The 15,502-nt window shown below is 56.1% G+C and overlaps 1 protein-coding gene across 8 annotated transcripts in view; it reads right to left on the minus strand.

Moving 5' to 3' along the window:
* The window catches only part of PACSIN2 (protein kinase C and casein kinase substrate in neurons 2), a 134,613-nt gene that overhangs the window by 25,260 nt on the left and 93,851 nt on the right, over positions 1 to 15,502 (minus strand). For 4 of the 8 annotated variants that reach the window (XM_043562812.1, XM_043562808.1, XM_043562810.1 and 1 more), the window contains exon 2: positions 14,140 to 14,277. In XM_043562812.1, coding sequence (XP_043418747.1) covers positions 14,140 to 14,199 — 60 coding nt within the window. In that variant the 5' untranslated portion in view covers positions 14,200 to 14,277. Of the gene's footprint in view, positions 1 to 3,401; positions 3,508 to 14,139; positions 14,278 to 15,502 lie in introns of those variants that run through there. The other 4 variants (XM_043562806.1, XM_043562807.1, XM_043562804.1 and 1 more) reach the window with 4 other exon arrangements.

Here is a 15,502-nt window from a genome sequence, read left to right on the forward strand (position 1 = left end):
ACCCAGGTGCCCCTCTCTCTTGCTTTTCAAAACTCTGGTTTATGGGGTGCCTGTGTGGCTCAGTCAGTGAAGCGGCCCACTTCGGCTCAGGTCATGATCTCGCAGTCTGTGAGTTCGAGCTCCGTGTCGGGCTCTGTGCTGACAGCTCAGAGCCTGGAGCCTGTTTCAGATTCTGTGTCTCCCTCTCTCTGACCCTCCCCCGTTCATGCTGTCTCTCTCTGTCTCAAAAATAAATGTTAAAACAAAACAAAACAAAACAAAACAAAACACTGGTTTGTTCTGAGATAGCCAAATGGCAGATAACTTTACGTAGAAATTTAAAAACTTAACAAGATTTCTTCCAAACCTTATTATCAGTTGATTTATTCACAGAAAGCCCAGTAGGGTCTGAGGCCACCTATGTTTCTAAGTTCCTCTAAATTAAGGCTCACCCCCTCAGATACCGAGATACTAAAGGCATACACTCACCACACATGTCCGTGGGTGCAGGGCTGGGGCACCCCCCTTCCTCAGGGGCTGCCCAGACAAGGGGAGGGGCGAGAGGTGGGGAAGGTCTACTGGAGGCAACATCCAGACCAAATTTTCAAGGACCAGTAGGACGCTGGCCAGGTTAAAGGCAAGGAGAGAAGGAGAGGGACACATCTGGAGAGAGAGAACAGTAGGGGCGACAAGCTCTGCCAGCAAGGAGACCCGGGGGTGCTGGCCATGAGGCATGGAACGAGGAACACAGAACGCAAGGGAACGACTGGCCACTTCGATGGGGGGTTGGGTGCAGCTGGGGGGGGGGGAATCAGATGGTGAGAAATCTCGAGGGTCAGGCGTTCATCCTGGAAGGTGCCACGCTCGGGGGCTGGGCGGGGGGCTGGAGGGGCAGGGGGGGCGGTTTCAGGAGTGCGAAGCTTCCAGAAGAGGGTGCGAGCGTAACCTCCTCAGGCTGGGCCCTCAGCAGTGGGGACAGAGAGCGGAAAGGCAGGACAAGGGACTGCTCTGTCCTCCGGGTGGCAGGTGGGGGCAGGATCCCAGTGGCCAGGCACCTGGCCGGGGGCAGGGGGGGGGGACTGTAATTCATGCAGGTTGGGCTTGGAAAGAGCAGAACCACCACCTTCTAGAGTCCTCCAGAAGCCACTCTCCTGCCCCCACTCCTCTAGGGGGCCACACTCCTCCCCACCACCAAGCTCACTGTCCTCCGGGGAATCAGAATCACTCCATCCTCTCTCCACTCACAACTCCCTACCCTGAGGCCTGGAGGGAGCCCCTAGCAGTCAGCCCACCTCTCCCTTTCTCTAAGTCTGACTCCAGTCGTTCCTCGGGTTTCCTCCACCCCAGGGGCTGAGAATCCAGCGTCAGACACACCTTGGGGTTTATAGTCAGCTAAGACGAGTCTGGGGCTGGAGGTGCAGTGATCCCTGTGCAGAAACATCTGGGTAATTGGGAATCAGAACAGAGACAGTGGACTCTGTCCAAACCCCAGCAGGTTTGTAATTACAGGGGCGCCGGGAGGGACTGTTTATAAACAGGTCGCACCAGCTCCTCGTTTATCCTCTGGGTGGAAACAGTCTGGAACTGCCTTTCACAAGGACGCTGCACAACGCCTGCTTCTCTGACTTTAGAGCCAACTTATCCGGACCAATCCCCTTCTGTGGAGCACGGTGGCCAAAGGCAACAGGAAAGCTGGAGGATTTGGAAGCAGCCCGGTGAGACCTCCAGGCTCCCAGGCGGGTGACAGGGCGAGCGAAGGCAAACCCGCAGCTCCTCGGAGCCCCCCCACCTGTCGGCCTCCCAGTGCCAGGGCTGGGCCCCAGTACAGGCTCAGCTACCATCACCTATGCTAACCACAGGCCACTGGGTCAGAGGAACCTACAAGGTACCACGTACTGGTCATCTCAAGTACACCTCCCATTTTATTCTTTGTACCCTCCTCTTTGGCTATTGACCACCAGACCCATCACAGACAGATTACCTGTTACAGCCTAAGTCCCAGAGTGAAACCAATGGCCCAAGTGAGAACGGAGCCAGGCAGGGCCGCCCCAAAGCCCACACTCTCCTACCCTGAGCTGCCTTGGCTCCCTCCTGCCCGTGGCTCATCTCAACACTACCAACGTTCCCAATGGACTTGGGGCCCCCCAGGAGCCCCAGTGAGGTTGTGGCTGCCTCACTGCCGACTCGATGCACAACAGAGTGAGGGAGTGGCAGCCTGTGCCCCAAAACACCCTGCCCTCCCCAGCCAGTTCCTGTGTCCATGCCCCCAGACAGCTTTACTTCCTGCCGTCCCGAGCTGTGCAGGCCAGACCTGCAGCGCACAGGACGTCAACCCCCAAATACCGTGCGTCTCACACTGTGCCCTAAGAGGGTGTGGACCTCCTCATCCACCACTCTTCCCCCATTGCCTTCCACGGGGTCTGCCACACAGCTGGCACTCAGTAAGAATGTAAGATAGGACCAGAAAGTGACTACAAGAAAATACAGGTGACTTTGGGCTGGGCAAGATCCTTAAAATTTCAAAAGTCAAAGCTGTGCGCTTACATGCATGCGTGTGTATGTATATGAATACATCTTTTTTGCATCAAAAATTAAGGATTTCTGTTCAGAAGCCAACACCACAGACAAAGTTAACAGACCACAAACACTGTTTTCCAATCTGCTATGTCTAAATTGACAACACGCTGAACTGGAATATCCCAGTAAGTCCTATATACCAACATGAAAAAGGCCCCGAGGGAAGTCGGGCAAAAGGTATGAACAGGCAACTTCAGAGAGAAGCAAAGTCCAAGGGGCTGACGGCAGCGAGGCGCTCACACTCGTGTGATTGGGGAAATGCCCACGATCTCAAGGCTCTTCACCTGACAGACTGGCAAACCCCACAGAGTGGGAACTGACAAGCGTGGGGCAGGGGGGCATACGGCATACGGGACCCTTACTGTATATACTGGGGGAAGGTAGCCTGAGGCAGGCCTGAGAACAACCAGGCAGTAATTAAGTCATTAAGCAGACACATGCCCTGTGAGGACCTGGCAATTTTGTTCCTGAGTCATCCCCACAGAAATGTTCTCTTGGGCTGTGGGCACACAGGAGTCTTCACCCTGGGGAATGCATGGGTGAATGGGGGTGGGGGGGGGGAGCTGTGGCACACCAAGGCGGAGGCAAGCGGCGGGAAAAGTGCAGGACTGGGGTACAGACCTTGCGACCTGCACGGACCTCACGAACAGAAGGAAACAGAACGGTAACGTGGGCAGCATGACAGCCTCGGTGTGAATTAAAAACAGCCGCACACAAAGCAAGGCTATCAAGTTTACGAGAACCCGGGCTAACACAAGCCATGACACTAGAGAAGGGAAGGGACTAGTGTCAAAGGCAGGGAGAGAGATGGTGAAGGATGTGGGTGTTGGGTCGCATCCACCTACCAGTCCCAGCTGTCTAATGAGGCACAGCTTGTCTTCCCCAGGGAGGCTTCCCTGAGACCAGCTGTCCCTGCAGGACCACCAAGGGGGAGCACCTGTAGCACCTGCACTTGCAGACAGGTGGGGCCAATTCCCCACCACAGGCTCCTGCTTGCTGGTCCACGTGGGGGCCACGAGAGCCCTTCCAAACACTGTCCCCATGGCCTGCAGCCACAGCTCGACCCACATGGGTCACGATCGTGCATGTTCACCGCCTCCCTGCCCCAGCCGGACTGCAAGCCGCTGGCCACGGGCATCACAATGAGTGTTTCTCAGCAGCAGCAGCAGCAGCATAAAAGAGCATGTCAATGCTGTGCCAGGCAGTGTAAAACAGCTCTACACGTGTCCCCTCCTGTGACAATCCTCAGCAGTGGATACCATTAGTGTTTCCATTTTATAGGAAAGGAAACTGGGGTCTAAAGAGGCAGAGTCACCCACGATCGTGCAGCCAGAAAAAGGAAGAGCCCGCCTTCCAGAACCTTCCTCGGGCTGAGAAGAGAGAGAGTAAAGCCAAGACTTAACGAGTCAATGTCAAGTGATGTGTGTGTTTCCAACCAGCCTTATGGGTCCCAGGGAAGGCCACAGCAGAGTTCAAGACAGAGAAGTAACGTACGGGCCCTGTTCCTGATTCTACTGTGTGCCACTGAGGCTCATCAGGAACCCCAAATCTGTAAACTACTAAGACCACTTGCCGAAGATGACCTCGATTTCACGCCCAGAAGGCTTATTATGCCCTTTAACGTGGGACACTGAAGGCCCAGGCACCACAACTGCCCCTTGCACATCCTGGAAAGGCAGGTTCAAGGGCGAACCAGCTGTGCGGAGCTGACCGGACAGAAGGAAAAGCCCTTGGTGTTGTCCCTCCCTCCCGGCAAGTCCATGGAATCAGAGTCAAATGTTTTATCCAAAGCTGATAAAGTACACGGAGAGGCTCCGGGACATTCTGAAAGACAAGGATGAAAGATGACCCTGTTGGGATTCCTTAACTATAGGCCTGCAGACAGTGGGGAGATTGGCTGAATGAGCTTCTGTTACCTGGTTTGAGTCCCCCAGCCCCCAGCCCTCTCTGATGTGGCCGCCTCTCAGGAGGGAGAGGCAAAGATCTGGGCCTGGCCCGAAATAAATGGCCTTGTGTGGGTCTCTCTCCCCACGTTTCTATTCCTTCAGCTGTAAGGCAGAAGTAGAACTGATTTCGTAAGGACTAAACACACTGGGCTAGGGTGGGTTTATGGTACGGGCCGGTTTCTTCCCGGTCGGGTGCACTCTTAGCCGGGCTCAGGCATCGCTGGACAAGACCGGGCCATTTCTGCAGGTTGTCCATGGGGGCATAGGATCAGATGACCTCCAAGGGCCCTTCTCAATTAGAGGATTTCTAATGGAAGGGTCTGTCAACGCTACCAGCTGGCCGGCTGCCCCCGAAGCCCTCATAACTCAATTTCTGACAGCCTGGTGCCACCCTCTTGCCACACACCAATGTGTCATCAACACCTAACTGCGCCAAGAACTGTGGGAGGGACGAGGGATACAAACTTCTGTGGTCCCTACCTTCCTGGGGTTTGTGGTCAGATAAATAACACAATTACAGACGGTGACAAGTTCTGGAAGGAATGCCCTGGGTCATCGGAGTTGCCTGAAGGAAAGGGAAAGGGTGTCTGTGGCAAGAGCAGAAGAGAACTCTGAGGGGCAAGGCTGCTTTCTGAAGGCTTGAGGCAGGATATCAAGGCCCCACGGAGCATGAGCCACACGAGACGCCACCCCCTCGGGGAAACTGCACCCCCCCCCCCAGCTCACCCTCCCTCACTACTCCAGTATGGACACATGTAGCTACAAGCCCAAATGCGGTAACACAGTGGGTTCCGAGGGCAAGGACCGTGCCTTCATTCTCCGTCCTCCGGGCCAGGCCCACAGAGGGCACCCCGTAAGATCCTCTCAATGCCCGAATGCCGCTGGAGGGCGAATCCCCGCTCCACGCACACAGGGAGGGACGGCAAAGTTGCTAAGCGTTCAGCTGGACACACGGGCAATGAAGTAACTCGTGATCCTTTATTTACCAAGGTCTTAATCCAGTGAGCCATTCCAGCTCTCCTCACAAAACTAAAAGGAATGGACCGTTGGAGCACCACCAGAGAGTACCTCCAGGGATGACGGATGTCACTAACACTCGTGCCGATCTGGAAAGAGCCGTTTAAGCAGAAAGCAGCAGAGAGCCCCGCGGCTGCTTCACTCATGCTGACGAGGCTTTCCTTCAAACCCAGGATCCGAGTTAGTTCGGCCCCGGGTCTACTCGTGCCCCCGGCAGGCCGGGAGCGCTCCAGGCCTGGGCCTTGGGGTGTCGCCACTTCCCCACCCACGTGCCTGGTGGGGCGCACGTCATTTGCCACATCCCACACACAGAGGCAGGGGAGCCCCACGGTGCCAGCGCAGAGCCTCCTGTCTCAGCCTAGCCCAGCCCCTACTCTGAACCCCCCTTTCCGAACGGGGTCACCATCGACTTCAGGGTTGTGCAATCTGCTGGGCGCCTGAAGGCACCGGGGAGCGCGGACCCGCTCTGGAAAACCCTCGAGTCTGTGCCTGCTTGCAAGCTGTGCTCTGGCGCCCCTCGTTCTATGGGGCTCCACCTGACTTCTCCCCGCTGCCTTCCAGCTGGGCTCGCCCACCATCTGGGCTCCCAACTCACCCTGCACTGGAACCAGAGGATCTAGGAGTTCCCCACCTTGGTGCTCCCCTGAACCGGCCCTAACCTCACCGGGCTCCACCTCCTCAAAACGGGGTAATGTCATTCACCTGGCGGGGCTCCGGGAGCCCGAACTGTGCTCTGGCTGCCTCTGACCCAGCGCCAGTCCCGTCTCACTCCGGGGCCTCACTCCGGTCCCGGATCCGGTTTTCAGCTCTCGCTCCCAATGCTGACCGGCCCTGCCGGCTGTGCCTGGAACCATGCTCACAAAGTAGGAGGGTGAAGAAATGAGGCTCCTTACCCTGCCAAGGCACCCTGTGCCGCTCGACAGTTTCAAAGCACAAATCCCAGCCTTCAGCACCGTGGAAGATCAACTGCTTATCGATCTTTAAATGTCCCAAATAACAAACGAAAAAAAGAAGACCCAGAATCCCAGAAATTCCGGTTCTCAGGTCTAACTCCAAAGGCAGAACACATCGTGTTGAGAGGAAGGATGCGTTTAAACAAAGTTACTTCAGAGCTGACCTCCTCCTAGGGTGGCCAGCTAGGTTCACTGTGCTCTGCGCCCTCAGCATGCGATACTCAGTGTCAGCAAAGGCCCGGCAACACCCATGGACTTGTCCCGAGCACAGCACACGCCCCACCTGCAAGCCATCACCCCCAAGACTCCACCCTGGCTCTCACACACGCTCACCCTTCAGCCGAGTGCCCGGGAAACAGCACGAGGACACGGCTGCCCAGTGATTAGGTCACTACCCTCCCTGAGTCTCCCTCACCCCAGGCAGGCGCTGGGCGAGGGGCACCCCACTGCCGTAAGAGCTGCCGCTAACCTGGATGGTGAGCCGGGTCTTGCCAGGTGCGTCAGCCAGGGCTCGCTGGCAGCTGTTGTCGGAAGCTCTAACAGTGAAAGGGGGCAGGGACAGTCAGAGAGCTGACAGCAGGTGAACCCCTGGGGCACAAAGCCAAATTACCTTGGGGGAGACTGCCGGACTGGAAAAGTGAGAACAGCACTTCCCCTTCCTTCCAGGCCCAGCCCCTCCCCAAATCCCGCTTCCACAGTCCCCCCACCCCTCCCTGAGTCCCCTGCCTCAGAATTCCTGGTTCTACCTTCATGATTCCTGCAACCACCCCACACAACACACACACACACACACACACACACACACACACACACACACACACGGGCTGCCTCACCCTAACTCCAGGCCTGGGCCCCTCAACTCCAGCCCCAAACGTCTGCATACAAATGTCTCCATGGAGCTAAGCCAGCAGGGCCTAATTGAGCATTCAAGAGCCCACCAGCTCTAAAATTGGGTAATTCTATTTATTTACTGAGTAGAAAGGGAAAACGTTGTATCTTACATGGCTTAAACAAGTTGCTTTCACATCAATGAGATCAAACAAGAGAATAATTTATCTTTGGAGGACACGCGAAGCACCTTGAGTGTTCGATTCTCTCAAGGAACGGCTCCTTACGTGCAGTCTGGATGGGGGGGGGGACAAGCCCGTTCCCGTGTACGCAACATGCACGTGCAGGGCCGAGAAGCGGGTGAGCAAGGAGGCCACACTCCCCGGGGCTTGGGAATCACGGCCAGGCCCTGTGGAGGCTGACTATAATCCCCGGAAGCATCCCGAGGAGGAGAGGTCTGCCTAGGAACCCGGGCAGGCTGTCTCTCTATTCTGAGCCCGAGGGTCACACGCTCACGAACAGTGGCGCCAGGGTCCGACCAGACAGGACCCAACCGTCTTCACGCTGAAGCAGAAGCATTAAGTGTGTGGCGCTCAGAGCAAAGGGGCACTTCTCTCCCGTAAGCAGCTCCCGGGAGGCTGAGAGCTGAGGCGAGAGAGCAGTTCCAGAGGCAGGCGCCTGGGCCCAAACCCCGGCTCCGCCACCGACTACTTCCGGGAAGCTGGGCATCCGCCAACCACCCGAGCCTCGCTTTCTCCACCTGCAAAGTGGAGATGACCATCTCAGAAGGCAGTTGTAAGAACCGAGAACACCCACAAAGCCGGAGCAGGGGCCTGGCACAGAGCACGGGTGCATTAAATGCTAGCCGTTATCACTGTTTTTCATTTCTAAACTCCTCGTTTTTGGTTAACGTTCCTTTTAACACGTTCTGCTAAAAGTACACGGACCGTAAGCACATAGCTTATGCGCGCACAGCTGGGTGACTTAGCAGCGAGTACACACTCACGCATGGGACACGGGGGCAGGGGGACAAAAGTCCCTGCTCGCCCAGAGCCACCTCTGACACAGCCCTGGCAAGCCCACTCGGGGTGGGGGGGGGGAGCCTCTTCCGCATCCTCAAAGCATTTGCTCTGGACCGTTTAAAAGGCCCTTGTATCTGTTTTATTCATGCCGTGTCCCCAAGGCCTAGCACGGGGCCTGGCACGTGGCAACGCTCTACAATTGTTCACCGAAAGACTGATTTCTGCCCACTATTGTGGTTATCTGCACACATATTTTAATTCCAAATATTTCACGCAAGCTTATGAGCAGAGCAGGTCTTACCACCCAGCATCAAACCTCTTCCTTTCTCTGGCTTACTCATGCATCCAGTCAACGATCATTCAGCGTGTCAGGCACCGTGCTAAGTCCCAGGCACCCAGGCATGAGAATTTGAGGATCGAGAATCGAGTCCTCGCCCTCAGGTTCTCAGAGCAGCAGAGGGAGACGCACACGGTGAGACTACACGCTGGATGGGCCTGCGGGAAGGCCGCCTGAGCCCCGCCAGAAGGGGTCAGGGAAGGCTGCCTCGAGAAGGAGCTGGAAGGAAACGGAGATCAGGCTGGAGGAAAGACCACGAGGAAGGCAGACAGCGCCCTGTGGACAGGAGCCTGGGGGTGCTCCGTTTAGCTGAAGCCTAGGGCAGTGCCGCTCAGGAAGAACCAGGTGGTTCAGCAGCTGCCAGCACGGGCTTAGGTCTTAGTTATGCTAACGAGTATGGCTCCACTGTGGAGGTGATGCAGAAAACAGAAGCTTCCCATCCCCAGGGCAAGGAATCGCACAGGTTTGCTTTTCTGGATGAGCCGCCCTGGCTTCAGGCTAGAGAACAGACTGAACACAGCACAGGGGAGGCCAGGGCCCTGACCCTCCATCATGACGCAGCAGGTACTAGTTTGCCTGAAAGAATGAATGAATTAGAAACTTTAGGGCAATTACGGCCTGCCACCAGCCTGCCGGGAGCTAGGCCTGAGCACGGTGGGATTACGACAAAGCCGATGCACCCACAGACAGGCCGTCACGCGGAGGAGAACTCCGTCCAGGCCTGCGTACATCAGGGCAGTGGCCGGAGAGCGAGTGGAATAGGTCACTGCCACAGAGCACCAAGGTTGTTGTTTCCATGTGCCTTGTGCCTCCGCTCACCGTCCCCCTGCTGCCCTGTGACTGCCCGACGTGGCAAATGTTGTCTCTGGGGTCTCAAGACCGTGGACTCAGCCCAGGGTCGGACCACGGTGGCCGCCATCAGGCTCTGCGGAAGCCACGGACACAGGGCACCGGCATCTTCTGAGTATGTTACCTACGAAACTCGTCTAGAGGGACAGGAGAAGCGCACCCCGTTCCACGCGGACAACTTTCCAGGCCAAACAGTGCTGCGTGTGGAGACGCCCGCAAGTGATACCCTATCTCCACAGTCCGAGAGGAAGCTGCAGGGGGAGGTTTCTGTGAAGGAGGCACCTGCCGACTCTTCGGGGGCCAAGGTTCCCAGAACACGTTACAGCAAGATATTTCTGTCCTCTTCATCCCCCAAATACTCTTCTCCTCCAAGGCTCTTGGCGCCCACAGAGCGCGCGGTATGGGTCAGCCCCAGCCTGGCTTCTCTGGGGAGATGTGAGCTCTAAGCACACATATGACTGGCGGCGGAGCAGAACCCCTGCCTCGGGGATGAGGTGGATTCAGAGCCCAGTTTCTGAAGTTAGCAGTAGGCCCTCCCAGCCCGGCCACCATGGGGTCCTCGGAGACCCGGGCAGCAGCAGGCCTGCAGGTGACAAACCCGCCATTTTGTGTGCGGAGCCCCCGAAGACAGAGGAGGCCAGGCTCTCCTAGGAAGCACTGGTGACACTTGAAAAGCCCCACAACTCGCAGCCGAGGCTCTCAGTGCACCGGCCCCAGAGCCAAAGAGAAGACCCGGGAGCAGGGCCTAGAAGCAGCGGACACGGTGGGAGGGCCCTCGGGCTTCTGGAGAGAGCCAGAGCCAGAAGACGTGCCAGAGGTAACGGAGCCCCCCTACCCCCGCCGGGAAGCCTGTGGGGAGGGGACGTGCCAGGCTCCAACTTGCCGAAGAAGCCACCCGCTTGCTGAACAGTCTCCCTTGGCCCCAACCTACCCAATCCCACATGACTTCCCGCCTCCAAAGAATTCACGGTCTTCAGCCCTCTGCAAGGCCCTGCTCATTCCGGCCTCCAGACTTTGCTCCAACCCAGAAGTCTGCCCCATCTCCCTGCTCCCGACTCAAAGTCCAGCCCTACCCACCCCACACACCTTCCCTGGTGATTCCAGCCGGCAGGCTCTCCTCCTCTGAACGCCACGACGCCCAGAGGCAGACTGCGGCTTGGTCCCACGGCCCTCAGACCCCGTGGAGGCCAGCATCCGTTCTCCACCCAGAGCCTTCCCCGCGGGGCCCCTCTTCTCTAAATGGCTCACTCTGTGTTGGGTGATACACAAAATGTCCCCTCCAAATACCCACAAGCACTTCCATTGATATTAGTTCCTGTGGGTGATCTGTCCTCCCACAGATCAGGACCTGTTCACTCATCTAGCAAACATGTGAGTGCGGAGTGAATACCAATCCCGCTCGGCCTCCAAAGCACCCTTCCTGCCCCTCCCCCAGGGGGAGCCCCACTTCCCGCCGCGCTCTCCAGCCAGCATTCCGGCAGCCCACACAGTGATCTGTCTAGTGTCGGTCTCTTCCCACGGGAGCTTACCTCCAAAGGTCACAGCCAAAGGCTCATGGAGGGCAGGGTCATGTCCCTCCTGCACAGGCACATGGCCAGCATGCAGAAAAGGTTTCTGGAATGATCCACTCCAGTGAGTACCTTTCAGCAGAAAGGAGCAAGACTGAGCATGAGGACTTCTCCACCTCGAGACCACAAGGCTGTGTTGAGATTTGTACAGGTCTGTGGTCACATCAGCGAGAAGACACCTTTCGTGGGCAAGAGCGACCTTGCTGGCAGCTTGGAGAAATGCGCAGCTGGCCGCGTGCACCTACGCCACTCAGAGCCCGACGGGGCGGGTTCACCCTGAGCGATCGCTCCTCCCTTCAGCGAACACCCATCCCGGAGGAGGAGGAGGTGGGAAGCATGGAGTTATACAAGCTGAAAAGTGATTTCAGAGACAGCATCACAAGATGAGCCGACCCTGCCTAGAAAATAAATCGTTGGCCTTAGCATTCCTCGGGCAAAAGATGTTCTTGGCCGTGGACATTATCGCAGCTAAGAATTTAACAGGGAGCCTGAGAGCTTCAATCAGCGACAGGACCTGTTAAAGCCACTCGATTTCATATATGCTGACACTATATACTGGCAACTTTGACCTTTTTTTTTAAAGCAGCAGCTGAAGGCTTCTGCAGTAGCCCTATATGTAGATCCCTGATGTCTCCAGAGCAGTTTCAGCCATCGACTGGGAACTCAAACGATGCCGCCAAACGCACCCTGCGGGAACAGGTGATGTGCTGTGTGCGTGCTGACCCCCAGCGCCCACATCGGAAGGACAGAGCTCCCCGCCAGCACTTGTCCCGAAGCCCCTTTCCACTTTACACATGCTCATTCCTGGAACCCTCACGACAATACTGGGATATAGGTACCATTTTTACCCCCATCTTACAGATTGGGCAATTGAGGCAAAGAAAAACTAGTAACTTGCCCCAAGCGCCCCCACCCTCCACCCCTATGTAGTTAGTGATGAGCCAGGAGTCGAGCCTAGGCCGTACCTCTGAACCGGTCCCGGTGCCTCTCCTGGCCTATGGCTCACAAGGCCCAGCTCGCTGTGTGTGCTGACCTCTCTCTGCACTGTCATCCAGCTCAAGGCAGGTGCTGATTAGGACCAGACGGTAATGTCGCCACGGTTACAAAACAAAAAGTTTCCCCACAGCTAAAGGATTCTGTCTAGTTCGGGTTCAAGGTCGAAACTAACGAGGACCTGAGTCCCCACCAGACGCACCCGGTCTCACCGGAGCTCACGGGAGGGCTCCGCACAGCCATCGCTGGCTGGCCGTGAGTTGGCAAGGCCACAGTCTCCCTCCTGGGCGCGAGCAAGACCCCTCTGCCCGTGAACCTGAACCTGCATGGGGGGGCAGTCCTGAATTCCAGCGCTGTCCCAGAGGCACCTCCAGACCATATTCTGTAACTGCCTGTTCCAACACAGCTTCACATAGTCCACCACGGACACCCCACAACCCCCACGGCGTGAGGACATTCCTAACAACGCCAGGAAGCCACTGCTGCGGCGGCCGGACTCAACAGCGACTCTGTCGTCACCCTGTCACTCTTAGGGCCTTCTGAGGAATGTTTCCTGAGGCAGATGTACCTCTCTGGCTACTGAAATTTGGGCTCTGGCCTGGATATCCACCAGGGAGGCTGAGGGGTAAGGACTCGGACTGTCCCATTTCCCACTGGAGTCTCACACGACCTAGCACGTAGTAGCTGCTCATGAAACACAGACTTTTCATAAGATGAAGTATTCAGCTAAAAGTCAATAATGACCTTTTGGCCAACACATAGGAAAGAAAAGTGTTAACAGAACTTTGAGTTCCTTGCTCACGTTTTTTAACACTGGGCACCTGTGATCACTGTCTCTACTGGACAATAATATCAGATGGTGCTTGTTCTCAGACAAAACGATACACCTACTCAATCTCCGTTTTATGAAACTAATTCGTCCAAGTCCCCAGCAAACCCCAGCGCTTCCTCCTTATATCTCATGCCACTCGCGCCTCTGTTGCCTGGAAAGCAGCCACATGGGTGCTGACGTCTGTATTCTCACTTCATCCTGCAGCTTCCCCAAAGGCCAGTATCCTCTCTTTATTTTTTTAAGTTTATTTATATATTTTGAGAGAAAGAGAGAGAGAGAGAGAGAGAGAGCGCATGCACACAGGTGACTGTGTGCCCGCCAGTGGGGGAGGGGCAGAAAGAGAGGGAGAACGAGAATCCCAAGCAGGCTCCACATCGTCTGACATGGGGCTCGAACCCACACGCTGTGAGATCATGACCTGAGCCAAAATCAAGAGCTGGACACTTGACTGACTGAGCCACCCAGGCGCCCCTTACCCCCCCTTTAGAGATGAAGATTCTGAGGCTCTTATCAGTCAAGCCACTTGCCCGAAATCACAGCTAGCGATGGCACAGTCGGGAACAGAACCCAGATCTTTCTAACTGCAGAGCCGGTGCTCTCTCCACTAAGCCCACTGCTGCCTGGAAAGTTCCAGGGGTTTTGCCCCAAGAACAAAAATGGGCTTTCCTTTAAGCAGCAGGCAGAAAAAAGTAAATGGGCTCAGGAAGAGTGACTTCCAGAGAAAACAAAACTCCCCCCCACCCCCCGCCCTCCACAAAATTTCTAATCAGGGAAGGAGTTGCTCATGGGCCTAGACTCACGGGAAGATGCTCTGACAGCTCAAGGGCGGTTTGCTCGGCCCCCTGGACAGCCTGCACTGTCCCAGCATGGTGTCACATCACCGCCGTCCATTTTTCCACACACGACTCAGAAGCCATGCGGCCTCTCGGGCCAAGCCCCGCAACGAGCATACACAGAGCCAAGTCACAACACGGCTAAGCACGAAAGCAAAGATCCGAGAATGGACACGGCGCTAAGACCCTGACAAACGCGGCTTTATCAGTCCTTCCTGGCAAGGTCAGCTCACCACCTGCACTGACAGCCAAGCCACCCCTGCCGCCACCTGGATCTGACCCCAAAGACAGGGCCTATCTGGGGTACGCTCATCTCCTCCCCCAGTTCCGGCTGGGAGAAGCCAGGCCCGTCAGGCACCATCGGCCTGCTCTCCGCTCACGTGAGGAAGCAAGCGTGGGCATTACCTCCCAGAAGCTATCGCTGGACACTTCCACTCCAACGGAGTCGTCGTAAGCGACAGACATCTCTTCGGACAGTGAGGGAGCAGCGGCCAATGCTTAGCGCAGAGGTCAACTTCAGATGCTCAAAATCCGTAGACAAACCTGTCAAAGAAAAAGCACGTCATTGTGGTTTTTAAATTTAAAAAAAAAAATTTTTTTTAACACTTATTTATTTTTGAGACAGAGAGAGAGAGAGAGCATGAACAGGGGAGGGTCAGAGAAAGAGGGAGGCACAGACTCTGAAACAGGCTCCAGGCTCTGAGCTGTCAGCCCAGAGCCCGACGCAGGGCTCGAACCCACGGACCGTGAGATCGTGACCTGAGCCGAAGTCAGACGCTTAACTGACTGAGCCACCCAGGCGCCCCTTAAATTCTTAAGGTAAGAAGCAAGTCATGGCCATCACACGGCTTCCATATCCATTACTGCCTTAGTACAGAGCAGTCTCAAACGTCCCCTTTAGGTGAGAGAAAATCAATAAACACATATATATGCATGTGTTATATGCCCGTGCGTGTGTGTATTTCGTATTAACAAGCGAACCTTCTCAACATCTTACTGAAGAGCTCAAAGAGCTTTCTGGAGAACAGTTCGTGTTCTCAGACCAACAGACTGATAACCTTACTAAACAAGCTTCCTCGTCGCTTGGAGAAAGAGAGCACGTGTGCGGAGAACAGCGAAAGCAGGCAGAATTCCTGCATCTCTGGACTCGCCCTGCCCCAGCCTGTCCCACCCACCGGGCAGGACTAGGCCCTGCGGTCAGACACGAGTGGAAGTCATCCGCCTTGGCCACCTGACTCCACCCCCAGGCTCCCCCATGTTTCACTTGTGTTGGGCAGTGTGTCCCCAGCCACTGTGTTGGGCAATGTCACCTCAGCCACTGAGGCCCCAGATCAGACCAGTTTATTCTGATACCATCAGTGTGAAGGTCAGCTAGAGTAAAGACAAACAGGCGAAAGTGACCACTTCTGGGTCATGAGGCGGCGTTCTAAACCCAGGCAAGGGTGAAGGCGTGACTAACCCCCTGCTAGAGGGAGGTGCCACGATGTTCACGAGCACAGACCACAGCGATGCATGACCCGTCCACGGCCACGTGAGACTCGCTGGCTTCTTGGTGAAAAGTTGACTCCACCCTCCTTCCCATCACCCTGTGTCCAGATCACACAGCCAGAGTTCTGGAACTTCCCCTCACGACCAGAGTCAGGAGTCCAAAGCTTCAGCTTTGCTCGGGGAGGGACCAGGCAGGATGGGGTGGATGCAGGGTGACCCACAATGCTACGCCTCCAAGGTACAAGACTTTGTTCTGGACCCTTTTCCATATGCTACCGCA

The sequence above is a fragment of the Prionailurus bengalensis genome, chromosome B4, assembly GCF_016509475.1.
Source record: "Prionailurus bengalensis isolate Pbe53 chromosome B4, Fcat_Pben_1.1_paternal_pri, whole genome shotgun sequence".
Taxonomy (NCBI): domain Eukaryota; kingdom Metazoa; phylum Chordata; class Mammalia; order Carnivora; family Felidae; genus Prionailurus; species Prionailurus bengalensis.